The following is a 26,786-nucleotide window of genomic DNA, read 5'->3' as shown; positions in this document are numbered from 1 at the left end:
TCAGTCTGTTACCACCTACTGAAACGAACTTTTCGTCTTTCTACACCGGCCTTCCACACCTGCCCCTGAAGTCGTCCGGGTCCCATAGGGGTGTAAACCATCAGCAGTTTCAGCACAGGTTGCCAGATGAGGGTACAACTGGAATTCCTTTCTCAGCATGTGCTTGTCTAAAACGGGTATTAATAAAACATCACTGTTCACCAGGGACCACAGCTATGGTGAAGGCAGGTGTTGTGTTGGATCAGGGTGGGAGTCTATCGCCCCTTGGGTGTGAGTGGGACAGTGTAAGACAAGAAACCACAGACCCTGGTGGACCATGGGCACAATGCCTCCAAGCCACAGGGGCTTCCTTTAATCAGAGACAACTGAAACAAGTGTTCTTTTTTTTTTTTTTAAAATACAGCCATTGAAAAGACGACACATTAAGAAACATGTAAACACTGCAGCTGCTTAATTACAAGTTGCACTGCTTGGTTTAGTACCTATGCACTCCCAGGTATAGGGACCTGTAAAGGTGGGGGCAGGGCCTCCCCTCACCTCCACAGTTGCACAGACAAGGAGTGAATGGGGGCAGAGTGAGGGAAAACAGAAGACCTGGCTTATGCACAGCTCCTGAGAGAATAAAATCAAATTCTACCTTCTAGTTCTCCCAGAAGAAAGGTTTAAGATGTTAGGAAAGTTGGAAAATGAATTTGGGTTGTCAGTTGGGAGGCAGAGGAATTAACAGGTCCTTTCTAGTTAGAATACCAGCTATTATGGGAGGCACACCAGAGCTTAATCTCATGTTGTGGAAAAGGCAAGGAACACAGAACCTACCTCCCCCATACACTTAAGGCCCAACCTTGATAATCCAGGGGCAGCTGGATGGGAATCCTGATCCCATGGGATTGTCCGTCGCACCTGTACTTGGGGTCCAGCATGGGGGGGAACCACCTTACTTTTCTTGGTTCTGCTGTCCCCAGGCAACCTCAAGTGTCATCCCAGTATCTTTTCCACCAGTCGCAGTCCTGACCCAGGAGCCCTGCCTAGTCAGAGGCCCATGACTGCACTGATTTCTGAGGAAAAGAGGAGTCCAAATTTTCCACACTAAAGAATGACACAGGAACCAACCCCTCTGCTTTCCCAATTACGGACAACTTGGACCACCAAATATTGTACTTATTGGCCAGTGGGGTCTGCTTGAAGGGAAGGGAGGCCCACAGGTCATTTCCAGATGAGGCAGAAAAGGATGTCAACACCTTTACTCCAATAGGCCCACACACAGTGCAACAGAGGGATGTCCCCTTCTCCTTTAGCGTAACAAGAATACCCACAAGAGTTTTTATATATGTTTTTAAACAAAAACATCAATGGTCCTAAACTCTGGTCAGTCAACTGGTGAAGATGAAGACATAATTTGGCAAGCAGAATTATTCTGAAGTTGTGTAGCAGAGTCTTCTGCTGAGCCTCTCATCTCCCTCCTGGAACTCAGAGAGTGAGGGGACATGGGCAACAGTAAGAAACTTCCAAGCCCCAATTCCCAGAAACTAAATGGGGGGAGAGCAAGGAGTGATGAGGATCCATTCTTAGGGAAGCAAAGAGATCAAGGCCCCTTCCCGGGATCTCTTAAAGGAAACAGATGCCCTTGTTTAGGTTTGCTGTAGCACACAGCAATACCCTAGAACCATCCAGCCCCAGGGGCTGGGGAGCACAGTCACGGGGCGAAGGCAGACAGCCACCACACACAGTCACCATACTTCTTCCTCAGTGGGCCCGGCTCGGCCTCCTGGGTTCGACTCTGCTGCCATTCATGCATGACCCTGACCCCAGGGTGTCTCTGCCCAGAATTTCTCACAGGTGAGGGGACAAGAGCCAAAGGCCCTTCCAGAGGCTTCTGTTCCAGGACGTTACTGGTAAGAGTCTGTAGAAGACGGAGAAGGGAGGTGCCTGGGTCCCAGCAGTGAGAGGCCAGAAAGGAGGTGGCTTGTGGAAACTTCAAAGCACCACATCCAAGACTCCCAAAGAGGTAGCTTCCTGATCTTGAGTCTCCCCCCGCCCCTGCCATTTAGGATAGGGTAGGGATAGTGGAGGAGAGAATAAGATGTGACTACCCCGGGCCCTGCTGGCAGCTCAGAATCCCAGGGACATGCTCAGATCCTGTATCAGGAAGCTCAGAGACCCAGGAGCCAAGGATGCCCGCTCTCTGCTCTCCTGTAAAATGCAAGGCAGCTGCGCACGGAAGGCCTCAACAGAAGGCTCTTTTCCCCAGAGAGACCAGCTACCGGGATGCTACCTCTCCCTATTCCCACATCAGCCGCAGAATCTCAAGGGGACTGCCTCCCAACCCAAGCCCCTTAGGTTCTTCAGAAAAAAGAATTTAAGTCAAAACACGATTTGTTTTCAGGTTGCAAGTAACGGGTCAGTTGAGCATCACACTGTCCTCCCCCTCCCCCAGCCGCTGGTGTTTGGTAGACGGGGGTGCTGGGGTGGAAGCCCAGCAGCTTCTTGGCCCTGGGGGCCTACTGCCTGCTGTTGTTGTCAGACAGCTGGCTGGGGGTCCGCACCTCACCCAGGGAGGCTGTACCCTCGAAGCGTTGTGAGGCGATGGCTGCCTGGTGGGACATGCTCTTCCGTACGATGTCACCTTTCCGCCACAACACCACTTCCTGCAGAATGGGGGGGGGGGCAACATGCTACCTTGAGAGGGAGGCATGGGAGTGGGGATTCCCAGAAGCTCCAACTTTCTCCTCTGCTTCTCTCTCCCTGATGAGAGCAGTTGTCCATACCACCCCAGGGCTCCGTCTGATGGTGTGGGCAGGGAGGGTAGAGTGGTCGCAGGGCCTGGGCCTGAGGAAGCAGACTCAACGTGTCAAGTGGGAACCCCCATTCTTGCTGTGGGACTCCCTCTCGGTGAACCAACAAGTGGCATAGAGACTAGTAAACTCTCTCCCCTGTACCATTCTGCTGAATCTGTCTAAAATGGAATCTGATCTTCGCAGGAATGAAGCCCTTCCCGTTCTGGCTCTAGGGCCGCCAGGGGTCTTGGGGAGGTGCCCTGGACTCACCTGCTGTTTGAAGTAGCGCCGTTCCTCCTCGTCTATCAGCACCAGATTGAGGTAATAGCGCACGGAGAACTTCTTGTTGATGTCCCGCATGGTGGGGGTGAGCTCGTAGCCCGCCAGGAAGAGCCGGATCGGAATAGACTCTCCTGTAAGGGCCAGGCAGGTGTCAGAGCGAAGGGCAAAGTGGCCCACCCAACCTGACACCAAGTCACTCTCTGCCCACAGCAGGGGAGATGCCACCTGAGCGTGTCATGGCACACTCAAGGGAATGCTTCTGCCTGGTGGGAATTCGCATTCTGCGGCTCAGTGATCTGCTGAAGCAAAAACGTGACTCTGCAGTGCCACTCCAGGTCCCGTTGTGTCTTCTCTCACCGCCCTGACGCAGAGACCCGTGAGTATGAACAGCATAGGATACTACTACTAAGCATCTTTTGATTATATGTAATGTGTCTAGTTGTTGGGTTTTCACAAGCCAACTGTCAAACCCCAGCTAACTCATGTCACCCAGCAATTTCGATGCCACCTTCCTCCATCCTAAATAGTGTATGCCCCCCAAAATACATCTGCACTCTGAGATGGATTGGCATGGTGGTATAGTGGTCTGGAAAAGAGAAAATCCTCATTCTGGCCTTAGTTCTCCATTAACCAGTTGTATGACTTCTGAGTTAGTCTATTGCTTTCTCTGGACCTTAATTTTCTCTTGTGGAAACCTGTGGAATCAGACTACATGGTATTTTTGATCTCTTTCAGCTCTAACACCCTGCCTTTCCTAATTTAAGTGAAATGAAATTAGGGCAGTAATTCTACTGAGAAAGGCCAAACCTATAATGTAGTCTAAAGCTAAATATAAAATGTGCCATTAATTATCTGCTGTTTTGTCTTATTTCTCAGAGAAAATGACAAGTCGCTCTACTTGCACAACTGGTGAAAAAATGGCACGTACAGAGAGTCAGGAGAGCCCAGTCCTACCCCCGCAAGGGCCTGCATGGTGACACTCAAGAACCTGCGGTCACTGTCCCCTCCTTCCACATGGAACACACACACGGGGTAAGCTGAATAAAACCGTGGCATCACCAAGCACTTCGAAATGAAAAAATACATTCTTCATGATCAGTGGCTGTAGAGCCAAAAGAACATAAAGATTGCTACTCCCAAATAATCAGATTCCCCAAACAACAAAGCTTTCAACTCCATTCATTCCAGATGTGATGTCAGCTCTGGGGGTGGGCAGGGCGGTGCTGTTCTCTGTCCCATTCCCAGTGCTGGCTGTGGCACCTGGTAGTGCTGCCCAGAGTATCTACACTGGTGAATGAATTCGGAGAACGAATCATTTTGACAGAGCTAGAACTGAGGAACACAAATGATTATTCTGCATTCATCTCTTGCTCCCTAGCAGCAGAGAATGCCAACAGGAAAAAGTGGTAAAATGTTCAAACTGTATCTGCTAAGCCAGTACTCTTCAAGCTTTTGTTGTTGTTATTTAAGAGGCATAACTCTTGAGATGCAATCTCCAATACAAGCTCAGTATGTAGACGAGGCCAAAGTGGCGCTTTTCTGGGTGAAGATGGGGAAGGAACTTGGGAGTTCCACATACCCAGCCTTCCTTTTCCTGTTTATTGGGATCCACAGTGAACAATTTGAGATGAGAAAGTAGGTGAATAGGAAATCTTACTTTAGCAGTATAACCCCTCGAGCCCCTCCAAAACTCTGTGCGGGGCCTTGGGGAATGGGTGAGGCAGCTGCGGGCTGCGTGCTAGGATGCTCACCTCTCACAGGTGCCCCGTCCATGATCTCATACTTGGCTATCGTGTCATTCTCGTGGTACACATTGGGGCCTGTGCCCGTCGTTTCCCGCTTGATGATATCTATCTCCATGTGCTTGATTTTGATTCTCACCAAGAGGAAGTAGATCTTTCCTACAATGACATCTTTCAAGTGGTATCTGGGGAAGAGAAAATAAGATGTGAATATGGCAGCCAAACTTTGCACATTTCCAGGTCTCCTGGGTTTTGGGGGAGGGGACACTGCCAAGTGGGTTGGCTGAAGATGGAGTCACAGTGCACACTCACCCATGTTCTTACCACAACTGCCCTTGCAGAATGATTTCCCAGTATGTTCTCTATTGGAATCACAGTAACTTCTGTCCCATTTTTCCATATGCAACTCACAGGATGTTACTCTTGCATGTTACATCACCCATTCTATCATAGCTTGCCCATCTGATCTATCTCCTCAGCACGTTTATTTCTTTTATACCTTTTGTGTTTGTATTGCTTTAGATGTCCTGATGTATGGGAGGCCAGCCCCACAAATGCAGGAACCAGGTCTTGCTCCTTCTCTCTGAGCTCACAAAATGTCTTTTGGGAACTGGGCCTCAATCGCCTGCAGCAAACAGTTTTGTCTGCTGGATGTGACAGCCCAGGCAGGAGCGGTTGAGCAAGATGCATGTGTTATGCTCCATCAGCACCTTCTCCCTGGGCCCTGCTCACATGGGTTGTGCTCTGTGAGCTGTTACGAATTTGGCCATGCTGCGTAACGCTTTCTGACCTTTCCAGCATTTCACTTTGAGTTAGTCTGGAGTACCAGTGGTCTGCGTGTGCACAGCCCTGTGTCAGGCATATAGGAAGAGAGGAAAATCTTCAAACCTGAAGCTCAGAATCACGGGACAGGAGTGCTGGCAGGGACTTTAGAATTTAACCTCCTTATATTACAGGTGAAGAAAAGGAAGTTCAAAGAAGAAAGACACTTGAACAGGATTTGAGTAGGGGACAGACATAGGATATGAACCCAAGTGCCTATTCCATCCCCACTATTTCATGCTGCCTTTCTGCTCACAGTCTAACTGGGAAGACTGCAGACACTCTCCGTAGATAACCTAAGAACACTTACAAAATCAAAATGGAGGCTGCTCGCAGTATTTTAGAAGGAATGCTAAGAGATCATAGATTCTAGGGGTTTTCAAACTTTGATAAATGGAACATTCCTTTATTCTAAATGAAATCCTATGCGGAAGCATTAATACATGAGAAACTCCTGTGGAGGGCCTAGAACCCTGGGCCCCACTCTTCTTTCACTTCATCCTTTCTGTGTGTGTTTGAAACCCGCCAGCCTGTCTCCACAAACATGATAGTACCTGCTAATCTTACCCCTAGGGCAATCCCTAACGGCAGAATGGGACTGTATGATACAGACAGTGCTCTTACACGGCAGCCTGCTCTGAGAAGGCAGGACAGGTCTGAACATCCAGTTCCTGAGGTCAGGGGATGGACTTGCCGGAGCGCCCTTCACATACCACACTTGGTCTTCAACGTCGTGCTGGCTGACAGCTATTCTGTGCTCCTCCTACAAGGTGGCACTGCCTGCCAGCCACCCCTTTACTAGGTAGCTGGAGCGGGGGTGGGCACGCACTTTTGGTGGCTCCTTTCCAGAAGGCCCACAGAGCCCTGAGGCTGTGAGGAGAAAGGCGCAGAGGGCCGCTTCCTTACGTGTCGCTGCCTGGCCCAGATCAACCTCCCTTCCAGCTTGCCCCACCCCATTCCATAGGTGGGGCCTCACCAAGCAGGGCCCGTTCTGGGTCACGAGTGGTTCCAGGCCAGGAGCAGGGGAAAAAAACAGGCCTTTCCCCTCACCCCTGTTCTAGGAAGCATGTATGTAGCTAGTTTTTAAAAAAGCCCTGTTCCTAACCCCCACTATCTGACCCCCTGGATAATAGTGGGTCTGATATGAGGGTCTCCCGGTAAGAACCCTAGAGACTCTAATTCCTTTTTTTAGCTCTCTGTGAATAGAATACACTTTTACTTTTGCGTATCTGATTTTCAAACATTTTTAGGACTGTATTATATACTGAAAAGAAAGATGCTTGTGGTACATTTTTGAAGTGTCAGTAAGTTTCATGATTTGTAAGCACTTAAATTTTTTTTTTTTACGATTTTTAAAATTCATTTATTTGAGAGAGAGAGTGAGCGAGCACAAGCAGGGGGAGCGGCAGAGAGAGAGGGAGAAGCAGACTCCCTCCAGAGCAAGAAGCCCAACGCGGGGCTCGATCCCAGGACCCCAAGATCATGACCTGAGCTGAAGGCAGATGCTTAACCGACTGAGCCACCCAGGCGCCCCGCACTTAAATATTTTCCTGTTTGGACAACAAACAGTTTAAAACGTACATGGTTTCCCAACTTGCCAGTTAGAATAATTTAAAGACCTTTACAAAAAGGCATCAGATGTTCTTTGCTATAATTCATTTAAGTTCAGGAGGAAGCAGCAAACTATGGCCGTTGCGTGGTTTCTTCACGTTGATTTCTAGAGACATACTGTATATAGGATACAAATGCTAACAGGAATGGTATTCTGAGATTATTTTCATCAGCAGAAGGAAAGAGCTGTATCTACATCCAAAACAAATAACCTCAGTTTGGCGTGACCTTGAAAGACAATGTAGGATATTTAACTTAAATGTACCTTCTTAATTTCAGTTTAGTTTAAGTAAAATGAAGTTTAATTTCCTGGTCTACCTTTCAGCAGCCTGGCACATATATTCACAGTACCAGGTCAGTGGCCTCCCCTATAGCCTGGCACTATGAGCCAGCCAAGGCTCCACCCGCTTGTGTTCTCATCAGGTCCTATCTTAACCTCCCTCAATAGTTCTCCACAACCGTGGGGCCCCAGATACTTACTTGGACTTATTATACTCAAACTCAATGTGCAGGCAGTCCTCGATCCCAACCTCCATCTTGATGGAGGAGTTCAGCTCTGGGTACGTGCTGAGTGTGTGGACTACGATGTCCATCTCTTTGACAACATCATTGAGGCGGCGGCTGATGGTGGCTCGAAGGAAATACCTGTAGGAGATGGATGTGTCGTGAAGGAACACTCCCAGTCTCCACATGCTGCCTCGATCCATGCACCAAATAGACCCACTGGAGAGAAGCCCTTACAGTGGTTAACCTTTGGGGCTTTGTATTCCTTTGAAAATTTACCCCTGTGGACCCTCCTCCCAGAAAAAAATGAACATATGCACTACGCATAAAATTTTGCAATTATAGTTCCAGGGAGTTCAAAGACCTTCCCCCCAAATACCTTTTCGAGCCCATCCTCTGGGCTCAGAGCACTGCCCTAAATAAAAGTGATTTCTCTGCTCTATACTCCCACAGCAATTTATCCTAATGCCTTTCATGCCCCTCACCACTGCCTACCATGTATTTGTGTACGGATTTTTCTTCAACTAACTCCTGGGTCTTCAGGCACAGGGATCTGTCTTACATTCTTATATTTGCATGCCTGTTTATTTAACAATATTCAGTCAATTAAACATTTTCCAAGTCCCTCAAGTTAAACGGGAGGGGGGGCGCCTGGGTGGCTCAGTCGTTAAGCGTCTGCCTTCGGCTCAGGTCATGATCCCGGGGTCCTGGGATCGAGCCCCGCATCAGGCTCCCTGCTCGGCGGGAAGCCTGCTTCTCCCTCTCCCACTCCCCCTGCTTGTGTTCCCTCTCTAGCTGTCTCTCTCTCTGTCAAATAAATAAATAAAATCTTTAAAAAAAAAAAAAAAAAAAAAAAAAAAAAAAAGTTAAACGGGAGGGATAGGGAATGGAGAAGGTAAGTCAGCTCTTCATTCAGCAAATGTTTATTGCTAGGCATAAGATGAATAAGATACAGTCTTATGGGAAGCTCACAGTCCGCTGGGGAAGGTGGGCCAAGAAACAGAAATAATAGAACACACAGCAAGTGCTAATTCAGGTAGAGGAATCAAGTGTTATGGGGAGAGGAAAAAAAGGACACTCAGGCAGAGCAGACCTTATAAGTAAAGCAGCAGAGGTGGGAGAGGTCCTGGTTTGAACAAAGAAAGTCTCTGGCTGAACCCTGGATCCCTGGGGAGGTGTTGCTGTGGTAGAGGACAAGTGGGGAAGAAGACAGAGACACAGCCCCTGAAGGGCTTAGCGTGCCAAGCTTGACCCTCCGGTCAGCTGCTCAAGCACGGCCAAATCCCAGCATCCTTGTCCCCTTGACTTACTCTATGCTAATACCCAGTGAATGGAGGAACACCCTCTTAATGATATTTTCTTCTAAACAAAACGTAGATAATCTGCACTGTTCCTGGAGAAAGCTGCCAACCAGATCAATGATACATTTAGGCTCCTCTCCTCTGTGTGGCCCTGACCGATGCTCAGCAATCCTTTTATTCATTTCAGTAACTTCTGCCACATTCTCCAAGACACTTATTTGTTCCTAACCCTTTTCTAATTGCTCAGGCTCTCAAGCCTCCTCTCTCCCCTCTCCGTAGAAGACATAGCTTTTACTCTGCTGAGAAGAGGAAGGCCTTCCAAGTCAAGATTTTTAATTCTCTCTCTTCTCTGCTTTGTGCTGTTTCTTACTTTGGTCCTAAATGTGCGTCTGTATCTTTGCCCAACCTTTCCTCCTTCCAACAGCACCTCCGTCTCTCAAGACCCTTCTCCTCCTCCATCTGGCAGAATGACTTTCAATCTGGGTGCATATTACAGCCACCCTGGGGGGAGGTGCTTCCAAAATCCAGATGCCCAGGCAGAGCTGACATTTAACCACTCTGCAGAGGCACACAGGCATCAACATCGTCCAAAGCCTCCCAAGTGATTCTAACACGGGAGCTTTGGTAGAGAACTACTGCCTGGCATCTTGATCCTTCACGTTTTCCAATTTCCTCAATATATTGAATCTCTCTCCAGTAAAGCCTTCCTCCTTTGAGTTTATACCAAGGCCCAAAGTCCTCAATCCCCAAAACACTCTCCAGGCCTTGCATCCCTGACTGTTTGTGAGGGACAGTGGTCGCTGAGGGGTCCTGTTCTAACCACCGCAGCTTCTTCCCTGCTGCCAAACCCAGTGGCCTTGCTTCTTCAGCTTCAGTTTTGACACTGGAGAGTAAAACATTTCCTCCTCCTTCTTGAAATGCTCTTCGCATGGTTCCACAGGAGGGCTTTACCTGCTTCACCCACCCCCCTTCCTATCCCTCTAATAGGTCCTGCCTGGGCTCTTCTCTCCCTCAGTTCTCCTCCTTGAAAAATGTACCAGTTTTTACCTCTGAGCAGAGGACTCCCAACAGTGCATTTCTCTGTCCTGAGTGCCAGGCTTGCATTTCCAATTGTCTAGTGAACTTTCATACCTCTCTATTTTGCCAGTGCTTTAGACTTTAAAATTGGATGAATCATCTTCACTACAAACCATCCCTTCTTCCTGATAGCCGTCTGTCTGCACCTACATTCACTGGTCAGTTCTGTTGCTGTCTGTTAAATTCCTCGTTTGCTGCCCACTCCCGCTGTGTCCACTACATAAGCGTCCACTGAGGTAAGACGCTCAGGACCTCGACTAGCCTTCCAACAATTTTGTCTCTGCGCTCTACCCATTCATCAAATAGGACATGTTGATTTTATATTAACCATCCAAAAGAACCACTCCCCCGCCTAAAAACAAAGAAAGTGGAGTCTAGAGCAATCTTTTCACATTTCCCCTCTGCCTAAGCAGTAAGATACAAGCCCTTCATCTGGAATTGACATCTATAAGCTGCCCTTAACTAATTTTCCCTTCTTGACTTCCTCACTTTCTCAACATGAATCCTAATGTCTTCATCTAATTGGACAGCAACACCTTTTTCTCTTTTATTCATATATTTATTTTGTGGTAAAATACAGAAGGAGTTCAGAGTATACCACTCCAAAATATGCCACTCTGGCATAACGATTATATTGAGCTGAAAGCAACTGACAAGAAGGAGATACAAGAAAAATTCTCTGCCCTCCCCACCCTCCACCAGGAAGAGCAGGACATTCTTACTCACCAGAGACAACTGTTAACCAGCCCAGAGACTGCACTAGAGAAATCCACATAACAAATCTTGCTAAAAGGATTCTTACCTTCCATTTGTTTCTCCCATATATTTACCTTCCCACAACTTGTTGTCCCTAGAAGCTCAAAGTCCCTTTCCTTTGTCTTGTCACTTCTCCGTAAAATTATCATTCTTCTGTGAAGATGCTTACATAAGCTCCAAGTCCTAACCACCCCTTTGCGTTACCAATCCCTGAGTTCCATGTGTATGCACAACACACATGTGAATCAACCGGTCTGCCTTTCTCTTGCTAGCCTGTCTTCTGTCAGTCTGATTTGCAGGGCCTAAGCCAACGAACCTAAGGTGGATAGAGGAAAAAGGGTTTTCTCCCCACCTACAACATATATAACAAAATTTAACATTTTAATTATTTTTAAGTATACACTTCAGTGACATCAAGTACATTCACATTGTTGTGAAATCATATATGACTTTTTATGACTGGCTAATTTCACTTAGCGTAACGCTTTCAGCATTCATCCATGTTGTAGCATATGACAGGATTTTCTTCCTTTTTTAAGGCTGAATAATATCCCACTGTATGTATATACCATATTTTATTTACCCATTCATCTGCTGATGGAACTCAGGTTGGTCCACCTTTTGGCTGTTGTGAACAAGCAGCTATGAATGTGGGTGTACATGTCTGTGTTTGAGTCCTTGCTTTCACTTCTTTTGGGTGTGTACACAAAAGCAGAATTCCTGGATCATATGGTAATTCTATTTTTAATATTCTGAGGAATCACCACCTTTCTTTCTGACTTAAAAACATTTAAGAGCAATCCACTGTAAAAAATAAAATTAAATAGTAATAAATCCCAGTCAAGCTTTGGTGACAACTAGATAATCCTCACGGTTGTGAAGCTTTTTCTGAGTGCAATTATGAAACGCTGTCTCTAGTTTGAGTAACATCAGTGATTACACCTCTCTGCAAAGACTGAAAAAGAAGAGCCTACAATCACTCTTCTGATGGAAGAGGGGAGACCAGGGAGAGAAGAGAAGGGGAGGGAAGTCTTGCTGTACTCCGGACCACCAGGCCTGAAGGGATGAAGATGAGCTGATCTTATAAGATAGCATCAAGACCTGAACCAGGTGACCAGAGTGTCAGAGAAAGTCTGCTTTATCTCAGTGACATCACATAATCTCAGGTTATATCCAAGAGTCTAGAGCTTCTCTGGATTTTTTTTTTTTTTTTTTTTTTTTTACCCCAGAGGCCCTGGAATCAGTCTCCATCCTCAGAAACTGGAACACTAAAAACAGTCCTATGTACTTAAACTGTGTTTTTTAATTTTTTAAAAACTCGTCATACTGTGTCATGTTTTATGCTCCCATCACCCCAAAAGATGGAGGACTGATCTAGAACTAGAATCCAAATCTACTCTCCTTTTCCAGCGAGAAAGCTCCGTGGCCGGGCTTGGGCTCACATTGCTGTGTGTGGCAGAGCTGGACTGAGGGTCGGTACTGCTGATGTGCAGCCCACAGTACGCTGGGGACAGCACGCAGCAGGGGTAAAAGCTGACCGTTGAATCTTCAGGAATTTTAAAAAACAGGTTGTTAAACATAGCAATTACTTAAAATTAAATTATAAAAACTTATAATTAACGTTATATGAAAAACAAAGGTAGTACATACTAAAAACCCATTGCTTCCTAATAATTTTGCTACATTTTGCAGTTCTCTCTGCTCTTGGGGGAATTTACATCTAGCTATGTCGGTGGCCACTGTACATCTCTCCCCAGCTCTGTAATCAGGGACATCAGGTTGGGAGCTTGATATTGGCCACTACAGAAACTGACAGTCTTCAGAAACTGAAAAACCAGGGCTTTTCCTCCCAGAGAGCCCATTGTTAACCATTTACCAGCACACCACCGCTCTCAAGCTCTCTTCCTTCTTGATACCCACATAAAAAGCCTCAGAAATGTGGACAGCTTCAGGGGAAGGTGAGGAAACAGCAGGCACAACTTACCTTAGTTTCACATTCTGGCCTGTGTATGACTCATACGGCTTCTCCACGTGGGTGAATTCAAAGTCGAAGGCCTGTGATTGGCTAATTTCTCCGGGCCGGGCCAAATCCTTCACCAGGGACACAAACTCATGGTGGTTCCCGCGGTCATAGTAGAGCTCTGGAGAGAAAGCATCAGCCTCTACTACCAGACCCCAAGCTACATGGGGCTTAGCAGGGAGGCTCCAGGATGCAGGATCCCCTCTTCTGAGAGAACTCCCCCCAAAACAAACTTTCCCTAGCCCTTGTTTTTGACTTCCTTTCTTTTCCTAATCTCACTCCTTCACTGCATTCTCCATATACTGATCTCCTCCCTTCCCCCACTTTCTACACATTTCCGTTTCATACAGAGGAATCCAGTGGCACAGTAAAAACCCAATATAACCCTGCTCCAGCATATCAGGGCAGTACCTTAGTGAGAGCTACATCAGGGGAACTGCTATCAAAAATACTACATTGCTTTAAAAACATTTCTAAAAATATTTCTAACTTTTGAACACATGTTCATAGTTCTTTAATCATATCCTAATAATAACCTTCTGAAGAAGCTAGGACAGGCCTTGTTACCCATTTAACAGAAAGAAACTGAGGCATAGCATGGTCAAATGATTGGCTTAGAGTCTCATTGCTGGCTGCAGAACTGAGATCAGAGCAGATTTCCTGCTAGAATGAATCTATTTCTATGACCTGGTACAATGGGAGTAAGAACATTATATTGTGTAAGGTTCTGCAAGAATTAGAGGAAGTAATGCAGGTAAAGGACTCAGAATAGTACCCAGTTGATAGCAAATATTCAAAACATATTAGCTGCTAGCTGTTATGATCCCTCAAAGAGGAATCCACATGGCCAATCTGACGCAGACGTTTTAGTGTTATTCCCTCCATCTAAATAAGGGGGGTTCCTCAACTTCGGTGAGCACCAAAATCAATTGGAGGGTTTGTTAAAACCAGATTGTTGAGTCCTGTCCCTAGTGTCTGGGCCCAAGAATCTGCATTTCTAATCAGCTCTCAGGGGATGCTGGTCCTGCTGGTCCAGTGACCACACTTTGAAAAGCATTGCTCTAAATTCATCCTCCTCTGGAAATAGTTCTGGCATTCAAAACTTAATTATGAGTTTATGCCATCAATTTATCCTCTATTATTTTATGCCTATTTGTACTCTGCCTTTTAAGCATTAACTTTTCTAGATGCATGGTGTTTAGAGCTAAGGCCTAGCTCCTGGCACCCCCTCAGTACCTGGCCGTGCAGAGGGAACACTTAATACTGACTGTGAGTCTACATGGCCACATTACAGTCAAGGTACCACCCCTCGGGCATTTCTGGGCTCCAGTCCTATGCAAGACTACAACCTGTGACAAGGTAGATCAACAGGGGAAACAGATCCGGTAGAGTGCACTCAGTACTACTGCTGTTGGCTGCTTGGGGACAAAGAAACGGGTCCACAGAGAGGAGTGTCCAGGACAACAGCCTACTAGGCCAGTTCCCGTATCGCCAGAGCACAGCAGGCGAGCTCTCTCAGGGACAACCTGGGCTCAGGGCAATGGGGCAGAGCTGTTTTTGCATGGGTCCGCCTCAGACAGCACAAGGTCTGAGCCCCAGTTGGGACTGCAGCTAAGTGCCCAAGAAATGCAGTGTCCAGCCCTGCCCCCAGAGAGAACCATGCCCAGAAAGAGAAAATGGTTTCAAGTAGTGCTTTCAGTCTGAGTGCAAAATCAACCCCTTGCTGACCTAGGAGCTGGTCCTGACGAGCCTATTCCATAGGGAGCCTTTTTTTTTTCCTCCAGACAGGGAAGCATTCTAAAGCAGAGTGGGCTCTGTCCTAAGATTCGTCCAACTCAGGAAGGTGGCATTAGTGTGGTTTAATCCCAAACTAGTGCTGCCACTTCTGTAAGAATTTACATTGTATTCTGTGATTATAGTTTGTTGCTGATTTCCTATACAGTTACACTTTAATCCACTTTATATTACAACCACCTCTCTTCCAAATACTAAATGGAATCAGTAGCAGGCAGCATTCTGGGTAGTGAATAATAATCTACAAAATCGCTAAATGGGAGACCACACTTACAACCTATGGGGGAAAGGACAGGGAAAGGTGAACAATCCATTGCTTCTATTTTAAAATCCAATAACTATGTCCCCCAATAAATGTAAGGAAGTACAGTGATCAGGTAGGAATAGAACCACTGTGACAAGGGCTCCTTCACTTAACTCTCACTGGTCCATTGCTACATAAGTCCTTGTTGATGGTCCTGACACCTACGTGGGAAGTGACCCCTGAACTGGTGGACCTGGTGTCTTAGCTCCCAAGCACTGGATTCTGGCCAGAGTTTCAGGCGACAGAAGCAGGCAGAGCACAGCCCCAATGTCCATGAACTTTAAATGAGAAATCCCAGAGTTGAGAAAAAGATGGAAAGAGAAAGATGGAAAAATACACAGTTGTGATCACACATACCAAAGGCAACATGAGAAACAAAACAGAGGCCCAAGAGCGCTCAGAGAGCATGCAGACGGCCAGCATCTGAGAATCCTAGCAAGGTTATGCCTGACCCAGCAGGGGCACCTGGCTGTGGCCACCTTTGGCAGGAGAGGTCCTTTCCTGCATAGCGTCACGTTCTCCCTAGTGCTTTTCCTCCTGGACACATGTTAATACTAGCTTGGCATTAAATGTCGCAGAAGAGTGGCAGTGTGTAGCCTGAGTGGAGCTGGACTGGGCTTTTTAATTTATAATTTATACGCCATTTGCAATGCTCTTGCAAACACTGTGGTACAAAGGGATAGAAATAGCAGCCATATTTTGCTATTTGCCGGAAAGTTCGGTTTCCTGTCACATAAATTAGAACAGAAACTAGAAGGCTGTTTTAGCAAGAGGTTGGGCCATCAAGAGGCTATAAATTGCCTATATTCTATCCCAAAGATGCAGTGACAAGTCATCCCTGGTTCTCCCCAACATCCAAAGCCCTCAGCAACCAAGCATCTCAAGCTAGAAGTAGGAACTGACCATGTTTTTTGTTAAGGTAACTTCCCTGTCTTGAGCCTCTTTCTTGATTCCAACAGGAGGAAGTGACTTTTGTAGTTAGGATGTTTTCATGATGAAACTTGCCACCAACGGCTGAGGAGTGAATTTGCCACTTTGGAAGGAAATTGAGCCAGCTTTGCATCACAGGTTCATCATTAGAGAGCCTGAGACCTGCTACTGGGCTGGGACTATGTTTGGTCCAAGCTTCATGCAGGTCTTAGAAGAAACATTAAGTCAGCAAGGGCAAAAAGACCTCCAAAGAGCCCCGTCCCGATTTTCCCAGCCACTATCTGCTGACTGGCAACCCCATCAAGATTCATGCTGGCCACATCCACTCAGATCTCCTGGACCCTGGTACACTTGCTAGAGCAGTAACACCTCTGGGCTGCCCATCCCCAGCAAGATGCAGCTCTGCTCGAGCCCTGAAACAACTCACTAATAGGCCAGAATCAATCCATTTAATCTCAATGTGCTTTTTACTTAGATTTTCATGGGTTAATGAAATAAAATACAGAAAGCCTCTGGAGTTTTTAGAAGTACAGGCTTGGGGCGCCTGGGTGGCTCAGTTGGTTAAGCATCTGCCTTCAGCTCAAGTCATGATCCCAGGGTCCTGGGGTTGAGCCCCACTTCAGGCTCCCTGCTCAGTGGGGACTCTACTTCTCCCTCTCCCTCTCCCCCCAGCTTGTGCTCTCTCTCGCTCACTCTCTCTCTCAAATAAGTAAATAAAATCTTTAGAAGTACAGGCTTGACTGGTACTGATGGGTTCAGATCCATCCAGTGTCATTACTTTTTTTTTTTTAAGATTTTATTTATTCATTTGAGACAGAGCAAGAGTGGGGCGGGGGTTGGGGGGAAAAGCAGAGGGAGAGGAAGCAGCAGACTCCCAGCTGGGCAGGAAGCCCTGGAAGTGGGGCCAGATCCCAGGATACCAAGATCATGACCTGAGCAGAAGGCAGATGCTTACCTGACTGAGCCACCCAGGCGCCCCCAGTGGCATTACTTTTAAAACTTTTTTAAAAATCCAGATTATTATCTATTTGGTTTTGGAGGACAGGGGTATTCATATCTGCCCTCCTTTGTAAGTTTGACCTTCTAATTACCTTTGGTTTATTTAACCCCATTAGTCTCCAAAACGGCCCAGCTCTACCTTATATCTTGCATTACAGTTCCCCAAATGAATCCAGCTGAAAAATGGTCTCTCCTAACAATGAAAAAATTTCCCTCCGTGCTTCTTATATACCACATTGCATTTTTCTAAAATGTAGGCCCTCCCATGCTAGAGTGACATGGGAGATGCCCTCCCCACACATTGTTGGTTTTGTTACAACAGACCAAGCCATTGGAAAAAGCACCCTAGGTGCAGGAAGAAACCCAACGTGGCTCAAAAACTTCCTGAGGGTAAGAGAAAACATAGACAACACAGGTGAATAAATAAGACCTTCTTATACTCTCAGGGGGCAACACTCAAACTGCAACATCCAAGTAGTTGGCGTAGAACTGAGTGAATCACAGGTCCGACGACTCTTATTTTCTTACATACAGGGAGAAATCATCCTCAACCTGGCATAAGAAAGTGTGATCAAAGAAATGTGCAACAGCAAGTGAACCGACATCAGCTTTAACATTTCTGTGCCCTAGTTCCCTCAGGGAAGAGGCTGTGCGCTGGTGCCTGCTGGTTGGTGAGTCGTCTTAGTTCTCAGTGGCCTAGAGTAAGGGCCACACCTAGCTTACCAATGCCTCAGCCCCAAGCGCCAGCAGGAAGCCCTCCCTCTTCACAGTAAGCAGCAAAGCAAACCTGCACTCCCCCTTTCCTTCACTCAGGTAACTCTGGTTTATCTAGGAGGGGTTGAGAAAAAAAATCCAGAGAACAGCTCCTGTAAATTCCTAGATCTCACCACATATCCAGTCAGCAAATATTTATTGAGCACCTACTTTGTTTAGCCACTGAGACTAGAGATTAGCCACCACATTGATGATGGACTGAAGGCAGTCCCTGGTTTTCAGGGACTCAGAATTTAGTGAGGAAAGCAGACCAGAGGAAAAAAAATCACAAGTTTGTCACATCCTGTTTGAAAAGAGGTACTCATGAGGCCTGTGGAAGAACAGTGGAGGAAGGGCTTGAGTCAGCCTGGGGAGCTTGGGGAAGGCTGTCGGGATACTGGGCACTTTAAGAATGGGTAAAAAAAATTTAAAAAAAAAAAAAAAAAAAAAAGAATGGGTAAGAGCCTGAGTGCAAGGTCATACCTTGCAGCAAGATGTTCCCATACAAAGGGAAGATACCAAGATTCCAGAAGGAACGTATTTTGAGGAAACTATAAGAGGTGAGGGTTAAGGGTAAGGGAGAGATGAGGCTGGGGAGAAAGGCAGGGCTATTCAGGAAGGAGCCGGGTATACTTTTGCCCTTTAACCAATAGGAAGTTGATGAGCAGAATTTTAAGGAGGGGACTGACAATGTCAGAACTGCCTTTTAGAAAGTTCACTCTTACAGAAGATGAACTGAAAGACGAGGAAAGCAAAGGCAGGAAGGTCAGTTAGGAGGTGGCCACAAAAAGAGATAATGAAGGCAGCAGTGCTGGCAACAAGAGGAAGCGCAGACCGGGAATGTATTGGAGAGCTGTTGGAGAGCCGACTGGGCGTGTGGGAGGAAGACTTAGTCTAAAATGACTTCCAGATCTTGGAGGCTGAATGGACGCAGGTGACATAGGCCACAATGGAGCAGACAGGATGGGAAGCAGGTCTGGGGCTGGAGCAGAGAAAGAGCGAGGTTTCTGTTTTGGATGTGTTTCTGAGGGACCTGTGGGGTATCCACGTGGAGGTGCCTAGCAGGCAGTTGGAGACAAAGGCAGGGAACTCAGTAGAGAGTTCACGTCAGGACAAAGAAAGAGGTTGGTAGTCATCAGAATATAAAAAGACACAGAAGTTATGGGTGCAGATGAGATTGCCAGAGTAAGTTATAGAGAAGGGACAGGAAACAACAGTTACCCCTGTTCCTGCCTACCTCTAAAACCAAGACCGAAACAGGAGCTTTTCTGAGCAGGGGCTGGGCCACTATGAGGAATGGGGTCCAGAGAGGTCCAATGCAACAGAAAGCCAAACAGCTGTCTCTGCAAGGACTCTGTGTAGAGTCCCTCTCACAGGTTTCCACTTGGGCTAACATGTCGTTAGGGAGAAGACAATGGAAGGCAATGGGGGAAGGCAGACAAGTAGACCAAAGGGAAGGTTAACCTGGTCCAAACATTCCCCATGGACCATCTGCACAGGAATCGGGGTGACTGCAAGGTGACATGTTTTAAACATCTAGTGCCTGGAAACTTCTTGATGGGTCAAGCTTAACAGGGAAAGAGAAAATGACAATAATCATCTTAACTTCCTTTTACAGAGTACCTATTATGTGTGCCAAGACCTGCACATCACATATATTATCTCTAGTCCTCACAAGACCCTAGCAAAGACTGTGCTATTATAAACTGAGCCCTATCTAATTTAAGTTACCCTGTCTGCATGACCCTCAATCATGTACCAGGCTGTCCTTCTAATGAATACACAAGTGGGACAAATATACTTTCATCAAGAGGAAAAAGAAATTAATCATAAGGATAAGACGGTTAATTACATAAAGCACTTGATTTTCAAGCTGTGGAACTGTTCCCCAGAAGAAACGAAGGAAGGAGGGGAGGAAAAAAGAAAGAACCAAATCCAAGAGACTATGGCTTATAGAACATTTTTGAGTTAAAATGGAATTCAATGAGGAAGGCGGACAAGGCACAATGATATCAACTTTCTTACTCTCATACAGCAAGACCTATACTGTGCATCATTCACAGAGCCAGACCTAGGAGCCAGATCAAAGCTCCACCCACTTCATTCATAGTCAAAGAATGCAATGAAGGAGAAAACCACACTACCACAACCTTGGCGAAGTTACTCACTATTCTCGCTCTGGTGCCCTGAGATCAGTCGACTGTTGACACTGATAGACCATACTCTGCATGAAGCATTATCCCTTGACAGCTCAACATTATTCTCACAAGGTGATTTTGTTATTCCTGCCTTACAGGTGAGAAAGCTGAGGCCTAGAGAGGCACAAAGCTTCCTCAAAGTCACAGGGTCAACAACAGCCCACAGTGCTCCGGGGCTCAGGAAGAGTTATCAATGGAAGCTAAATGGTTGGGAGAAAACCCAGCAGGGATGATGATTCAAGGAGTTAGACAAGAAACCAGGCAGGACAGATATGCAAGTAGCTCCCTCAACTTCCCTTTCACTTAGACTAGAGGGAGGCCTTGACTCCATTCCCCTGAACAGCTTATTTCACATTGCTGGGGTGGGGGACACTCTGGTTATCTTTCATGTGTTGATGAGGTATCACGACCACCTGGAGTGATGGTATAAGACACAGACTAAATGTGCCTGTTTATACGCTCATATTACAGAGCCAAAGAAACCATGCAAAAACTTTAAAACTACTAAGTAGGGAAGTACTTCTCAACTATCTCATACATTATGCTTAGCATAAAATGCTTTGGATTCATCCTGTCTACCTAGTGGTCCTTTACTAGGGGTGATTTTACCCTCCAGGGGACATAAGGCAATATCTCAAGACATCTCTGGGGGTGCTTTTTGGGGGTGCTTCTGGTATCTGGTGGGTCAAGGCCAGGTTAATATCCTGCTAAATATCCTGAGACAACAAAGAATTATCTAAAGCCCAAAACGTAAACAGTACTGCTGTTAAGAAACCCTATTCAAGCTAGAGGTGGGAGAGAGCAGAGGGTATGAAACTCACTCTTTAGCCCCTTTCCGGGACATAAAAGGCCACCCAAATTCTGGATTTAAAATACCAAAAAGGTTTCCTCTATGATCAGCCAGTCTTCGACCTAATTTCATTTTCTCAAATACCAGAGGCAAACACTTCAGCCAGAGCACTGGCCATAGACTCCTTTTTCCAGGATTCCTCCTACCTGTGCCAGTGTTTCCTGCCCCTGTAAAACAGGAGACCAGATTCTTTGCTGAACTCTCAGGATATGAGAGAGAGTATTTAATGAGCTTTCCCAGGAAGTCTGTAAGAACAGGGTCATATATGCAGCCTTTGCTACAGGTATGAATCTTTTGCCAGAAGTTTTTTTCAGCCCACATGAGTATTTACTGTGAATCTACTCCTGACCTAATGACAAAGACCATTTATTTCAGAAGTACCTGAGAGTTTCTAAAAACACAAAACTTCAAATAGAATTAGAGACAACCCCACTTTGACCGGCAGCTCCCAAATCTTCTGTATTGTTACTGCCTTTTACTTAGTTTTAATTATTAATAATTATGTTTGAAGATTGTTAGAGCATTGAGAAATTTTGATCATTTAATTTTGGACTTGGACCATTTTTTTGTCTGTAAGGAGAAAATTAGTCAACTGAAACTAGCTAGCATTCTAATGAAGAAGTCTTAGAAACACAGGCTAAGTAGACAGAAAGAAGACTGCAGGGTTTCTTTCTCAAAACAGGTCCAAGGATAGGAGATCAGAGCTAAGGTGAGACAGAAGGGTGGTGAGCTCTCTCCCACATCACATGTAAAAGAAAAAGGGGGTGGATGGGAGTGAACTAAGTGAGGCACAGAGGACCAGCTTAACTTAGGTCTGACAGCTGTGGATGTCCAGACAATGGCAAAAGCAGTACTGGAGAAAGGTCTCCCCCTAACAAACCCACCTGCAGACTATGGCAGGAGCATCTCACTCGGAAATCCTAGAGGCAGGAAGCATAGCTGAGCGCACGCCGAAGGGACAACTAGGGTATCCCAAGGCAAGGTGCCCACAACAATGAGGCTGTCGGCAGGGATGCTCCCCGTCGCCCTCGGCCACCCCCACCGTCCTGGCGATGCGCTGTCACTTTTGGCAGGGAAACCGGCAACGCAGGGGCAGTCGCCGGCCGGCGGGCCTCAGACTGCAGTGGACAAGGGGCTCCGACAGGCCTCACCGGAGCTGGGCCCGGAACCACCCCACTCCCCCACCCCCAAGTCGGCGCTCTGGCCCGGCGGAGGCGGCCGGGGAGGGAGGCCCGGGGTGCCCACTCACCGATCTGCCCGATGAACTCGATCTTGATGCCCTGGTGCTCCAGCCGCTTGTTGGGGTTCTTGAGTGCGAGGCTCACCTTCCCGGAGACCGTCTCTCCGTCGTAGAAGAGGAAATATTTCTCCTTCTTCCCGTCCTCCGTCTTGTGCTCGGCTCGCTTCCTACTCTCCGCATCGCTCAGCAAGATTTCCACCTCCACGCTCTGCCCAAAGCCGAAGAAGCTCATCTCACCGCCGGGCCGGGCCGGGCCGGTCTCGGTAGGACCGCTCCTCTCTGCGGGGTGGGGGCCCTAAGCAAAGGCCGGAGGGCTGGACGCTGGACCCAGCTCTCTGCCAGACGGGGGGCGACGGCACGACTCCCGGCTCCACGGGGAGGGCGCAGGGCCGGCTGCAGCGCCCTGGGTACCAGTGCTCCGCGACTCGCCACTCCCGGGCGAGCCCGAGCCGCCAGCGGCAGTGAGGGGCTAGGGCGGGCAATGCAATTGGAGGCGGGCAGTAAAGAGCCCGGGCGTGCGTCGCCGCTGCCGCCCACCTGGTGGGGTGCGGCGCTGAGCAGCACGGCGAGCCAGCCCCGGCCTCTGGCAGTGCAACGCACCGAGGTGCTTCGGCGGCTCTGGGCGGGGGTGCGGAGGGGCGGAGGGGGCGCCAGTCTCCAGCCCGGACACGCCGGAGACGCCGCGCGCATGCGTTCGCCTCTGCCTCTGTAGCTTTCGCCACCCGGCCGCCGGGAGGTGTGCTCATTGCGCATGTGCAATGGTAGACAGAGCGGCCTGTCTTTCCCTTAGTTGACATGGCAGTTACAGGCTTTTTCCAGGATTCGGGGCCAGACGTCCCGTAAAATTAAAAGAACTGCAGATACCCTTTCGGGTGCTTTTGTTTTGTTTTGTTTTGTTTTCCTTTATTTTTTTAGCTCGGTAAACGTTAATAAGTACAGCGTTCGAGTGCTGTCTGACGGGGTAAAGGTAGCCCTTTGACACGCACGGGAAGTGTCGCTTGACTGGGGGCAAAGGTCACATTTAATACAGGAAGGATCTTGTCTCAAATTCTCTTTACAGTGTCCTTCCATTTAAAAAAAATAAGGCGAGAAAGACGCTATTCAGCTTTAATTTAATTGTTGACTCCTACTTTAAATGGAAACCTAAAAAATCACCCGGTGGAACGTTGGCTCAATCCCAGTCCTTGGCCCGCCCCATACTTTGCGCATGCGGCAGAAGACCCTGCTGATTGGTTAATAGAGTGAAAACGGCTGGGCGCGATGATTAGTCGGTGGGAAATTCCCCATGTTGTGATTGGTCCGCAGGAACGTCTCGGAGCGCGCGCGGGAGCGAGCTTTGAAAGTTGACCACCGCTCAGACTAGCCGGTTCCTGAGAGATAATGGTGGCGCTGCCGGGCCTTGGGAGCGGCCTGCAGCCCTGGTGCCCGTTGGATCTCAGCCCCGGTGAGAAAACTAGGCCGTAAGTCTCGGGGAGGCCGGGCTGTGGTGCTTTGTGACTGCGGTGCTCCTCTGCCCGGGCCTGGGGTGGGGGTGGGGCGCTCGGCTCGCAGCAGAGTCTGGGGTCTCCAGGTCTGTGCACTCCAGGACATTGGCGAGCCGGGTCTGGAATAGGGGCTCAATCTAGTAAAGGAACAGGGAAAAAAAAGAGCTTACATGGTCCGATCTCTTTTAGTTCTTTTGCATGTTTTCTTGGCCTTCCCTTGGTTATTCTGAATCCTCACCGACAGTCTCATCCATTTCTTTGGTTTTAAATAGCAAATCTATTTCTTCGATCAGACTTATTTCCTGAACTTGGTGTTTATTGGTTTAAATGGATGTCTCACAGCCACCTCAGACGTCACATGCATGAAACTGGGATTACCAAAGCCAGTTATTGGTACCAGCCAGTCCACAAACCTGGGAGTCATGGCATTCTTTCTTCATCTTTCATGCTCACAACCACCAGTTGTCCTCCCCTCAGAGATGTCTCTCAGGTCCTCCTTGCTCCTTTTCCTAATGCTGCTGTCCAGCAGCAAGCCCTCATTATAACCAGCCTATATCCTAGCCGCTTTCTTATGCTAACTCTTCCAGCCCATTCCCCACACCTCTACCAGGATCACATTTGAAAACACAAACGTGACCTATCAAGTCTTTAAGCCTTTAATGTTTCCCCTCTATTTCTTAAATAAATGACCAAATCTTTGGCATGCCCTATTAAGAGCATTCACCACTCACTGCAGTCTTCTTTTCCAATAGCATAACTTTTGGAGTCAGAACAGTGGGATTGGTTCTTCAGCTTAGCATCCCTGTATCACTGAGCAAGTTGCTTAACCTTAGTTTCCTTACATGTCAAATGGGGATTATAATAATATCTACCTCACAGGAGTTTTGTGAAGATTAATTCAGTACCTGGAGCATAGTAACTGCAGAATAAATACTAATAATGACTCTCACTTTTCACACTAAGACTCAGTGTTGTAACTATTTTGTTCATTTTTAAACAGGCTATACTTTCTTTCCCTTTGTTCTCTCTGTCTGGGATACACTTTTTTGCATTTCTTTCCCTGGTAAACTCCTACTTTAGGTCCAGTTGAAGCAGAATCATCCTTCCCACTTCTGTCATCCTTCCCACCTCCCCCATAATATTTTCTATTATGCTCTCTAGTGTTTTACATACCTATTACTGTTTTAACACTTATTTATTGTAAAAATAATAATAGTACCTATCATTTATTGAATTTATTGATTTCCTGACACCAGATCTTTTCTTTTTTCATTGGAACTTGGGTATCTGTGATCCAGAAATAAGATCAGAAATACTGGTATGCATTTAAAAATATGCATATAAGATAAATGGGAGAATATGAGAGAAAAAGAGGCAGGAAAAGATGCAAGACCATTTTTAGGAAGAGGATTGTATTTGTTAGGAGAATGATTAGGAAAGAGTGAGTGAATAATTAAAGCATGTTCAACAGTCAGTCGCCTCAGATGTCCCTTTGTGCTGCATACTTTATTTGGGTTTATTAACTTGATTGTAAGATTTTCACAAAGGGACATCCAAGGCAATCTTTTATTAACCTGTTTTTTCTCCAGATTGAATTTATGGGAAAGCCATATCGTTCAGTGTTTTGAAGTGTCATTCATATCTAAAATGTTTTCCTTCTTGATATTTTTAGAAGATGATCAATCTAATAGCCAGCTGTCAGTTCTGATTTTCAAAAAAGATTTTTAAAAATGTTTTATTTATTTATTTGAGAGAGAGAGAGAGAGAGAGATCATGAGCAGGGGGGAAGGGTAGAGGAAGAGGCAGACTCTGTGCTGAGCAGGGAACCCAATGTGGGACTCGATCCCAGAACCTGAGCCGAAGGCAGATGCTTAACTGACTCAGTCACCCAGCTGCCCTTAAAAAAAGATTTTTTAACCTTTTCTGCTTTCTTTTAATTATGCTACAACTGTATTGTATAGTTAAATGTGAGTTGTGATTAGTAAGTTTTTAAATGACTTACTATAGACCTATAGACCTAGAGTCTATAAAGGTTATTGATGTTTTACTTGTTATAGAAAATTTTTGATTTAATTGCATTTTCCCACTAGAATGGGTGGACGCAGTATGGGAACTGGATTTCACAGAGACTGAGCCTTTGGATCCCAGCATAGAAGCAGAAATCCTAGAGACTGGATTGAATGCATTCACAAAGCTATATGAAAGTGTTTTCCCCTTTGCTACTGAAGAACATGGATCTACAGAGGTAAAAAAAAAAGAAAAGGATTAAAAATCAAGCCAGCTGTCTTTAGGTGTTAGAAGTGGAAGATGAAAGTCATTATTATAATCTGAAGCTTAGCCTTTTTAATATACCATTTATAAGGAGTATGATAAGAATAGCATAAAGAATGTGGTTCATTTGTTATAAAATCCTAATAACTAATAGCTAAGTCAAGTGGGAAAATTTCAGGTTCAGTTTAGGCTTTTGAACGTGAGATTCTGTTAGGAATTCTTAGGGAGAGTACTGGCAATGTGAATTGGAAGATGAGGAAAGAAGTAAAAATTCAACACGTAGATAGGAGAGACATCTGAATCAAGGGGATGGGTGAAGTGCAGCGATGCATGAGGTCAGTGAGGAAGAGAAGAGACAGGACAGGACTGAAAAAGCTGGTTGAAGGTGATCTGTAGGCAAGCAGTCAGAGTGTGGCGAGTGTGAATAGAAAGCAGCCAGGTATGAAGTGCTGCAGAGACCGTGGGCAGGCAGAGTCCTGACATGAGGAAGATGGGGCAGAGGTGATTGGATCATCCTTGGTGACCTGCAGGGTTACAGTTACAGGTGAGTGGAGTAGAGCTGAAGTGGCATTAGGAATGAGGAGGTAACTGCTATAAATGAAGGAGGTGATTTCTACTGGAAGTTTCACGGTGAAAGAATGCAGAGTGCTGACAGGATTCTAAATGGGCTCTTCTGTAAAGTGGCACATGCTAAGCAGTGTGGCTAAGCCAGGGCATTACCTGCCACTTTCCCTGTCTTCAGGAAAGCAGGAAAGTACAAGGTCTGATTTCTTGAACTTTTATGGGCCTATGTTTTTTTAAAGATATTCTGGGATAAACCATATCTAGTTCCTGCTATGTTTGGTTTATAGAAATAACCCATTTCCTCTTCATGTGTTTAATTGGCAAAACATGGAACAATGATACAATTAATAAAATTGAAGTTTGTAGTCGAGGGTGTATTTCCTTTCTCACCTAGGCCACTTCTGAAATCTGCTGAGGGAGAAAGTTTCAGGTATTTCTTTTCCTGCTCCCATTGCCCATAGAGCATTTAAATTTAAGTAAATGGCTCTGATTTCTTCACTTAGTAATTAG

At 46.5% G+C, this 26,786-nt stretch overlaps 2 protein-coding genes across 4 annotated transcripts in view; one reads left to right on the top strand and one right to left on the bottom strand.

The window, feature by feature from the left end:
• Positions 1 to 305: 305 nt before the first annotated feature.
• On the bottom strand, positions 306 to 22,650 carry VPS26B (VPS26, retromer complex component B). The gene is made up of 6 exons (XM_032426158.1): positions 21,967 to 22,650; positions 12,854 to 13,010; positions 7,712 to 7,876; positions 4,808 to 4,983; positions 3,045 to 3,187; positions 306 to 2,645 (listed from the first exon to the last, which is right to left on the bottom strand). The coding sequence occupies exons 1-6, from the start codon at positions 22,187 to 22,189 to the stop codon at positions 2,499 to 2,501; spliced, it is 1,011 nt and encodes a 336-aa protein (XP_032282049.1). The 5' UTR covers positions 22,190 to 22,650; the 3' UTR covers positions 306 to 2,498.
• A 617-nt stretch (positions 22,651 to 23,267) lies between these two features.
• The window catches only part of NCAPD3 (non-SMC condensin II complex subunit D3), a 62,126-nt gene continuing 58,607 nt past the window's right edge, over positions 23,268 to 26,786 (top strand). For 2 of the 3 annotated variants that reach the window (XM_032426357.1, XM_032426359.1), the window contains exons 1-2: positions 23,268 to 23,401; positions 25,532 to 25,686. In XM_032426357.1, coding sequence (XP_032282248.1) covers positions 23,338 to 23,401; positions 25,532 to 25,686 — 219 coding nt within the window. In that variant the 5' untranslated portion in view covers positions 23,268 to 23,337. Of the gene's footprint in view, positions 23,418 to 25,531; positions 25,687 to 26,786 lie in introns of all 3 variants that reach the window. The other variant, XM_032426358.1, reaches the window with a different exon arrangement.

This window comes from Phoca vitulina, unplaced genomic scaffold (genome assembly GCF_004348235.1).
Source record: "Phoca vitulina isolate PV1807 unplaced genomic scaffold, GSC_HSeal_1.0 scaffold34, whole genome shotgun sequence".
NCBI classification, from domain to species: domain Eukaryota; kingdom Metazoa; phylum Chordata; class Mammalia; order Carnivora; family Phocidae; genus Phoca; species Phoca vitulina.
The sequence above is the reverse complement of the archived record's forward strand: the minus strand, read 5'-3'. Positions and strand labels throughout refer to the sequence as shown.

What these genes read in the sequence shown, in the direction of transcription:
- VPS26B (XM_032426158.1), bottom strand. Translation starts at nt 22,189, where the DNA reads ATGAGCTTCTTCGGCTTTGGGCAGAGCGTGGAGGTGGAAATCTTGCTG. An exon ending in GGCCAGAATGTGAAACTAAG is followed by an intron (nt 7,877 to 12,853) that starts GTAAGTTGTGCC and finishes CATCTCCTACAG; the next exon opens with GTATTTCCTTCGAGCCACCA. An exon ending in TTTGAGTATAATAAGTCCAA is followed by an intron (nt 4,984 to 7,711) that starts GTAAGTATCTGG and finishes TCTCTTCCCCAG; the next exon opens with ATACCACTTGAAAGATGTCA.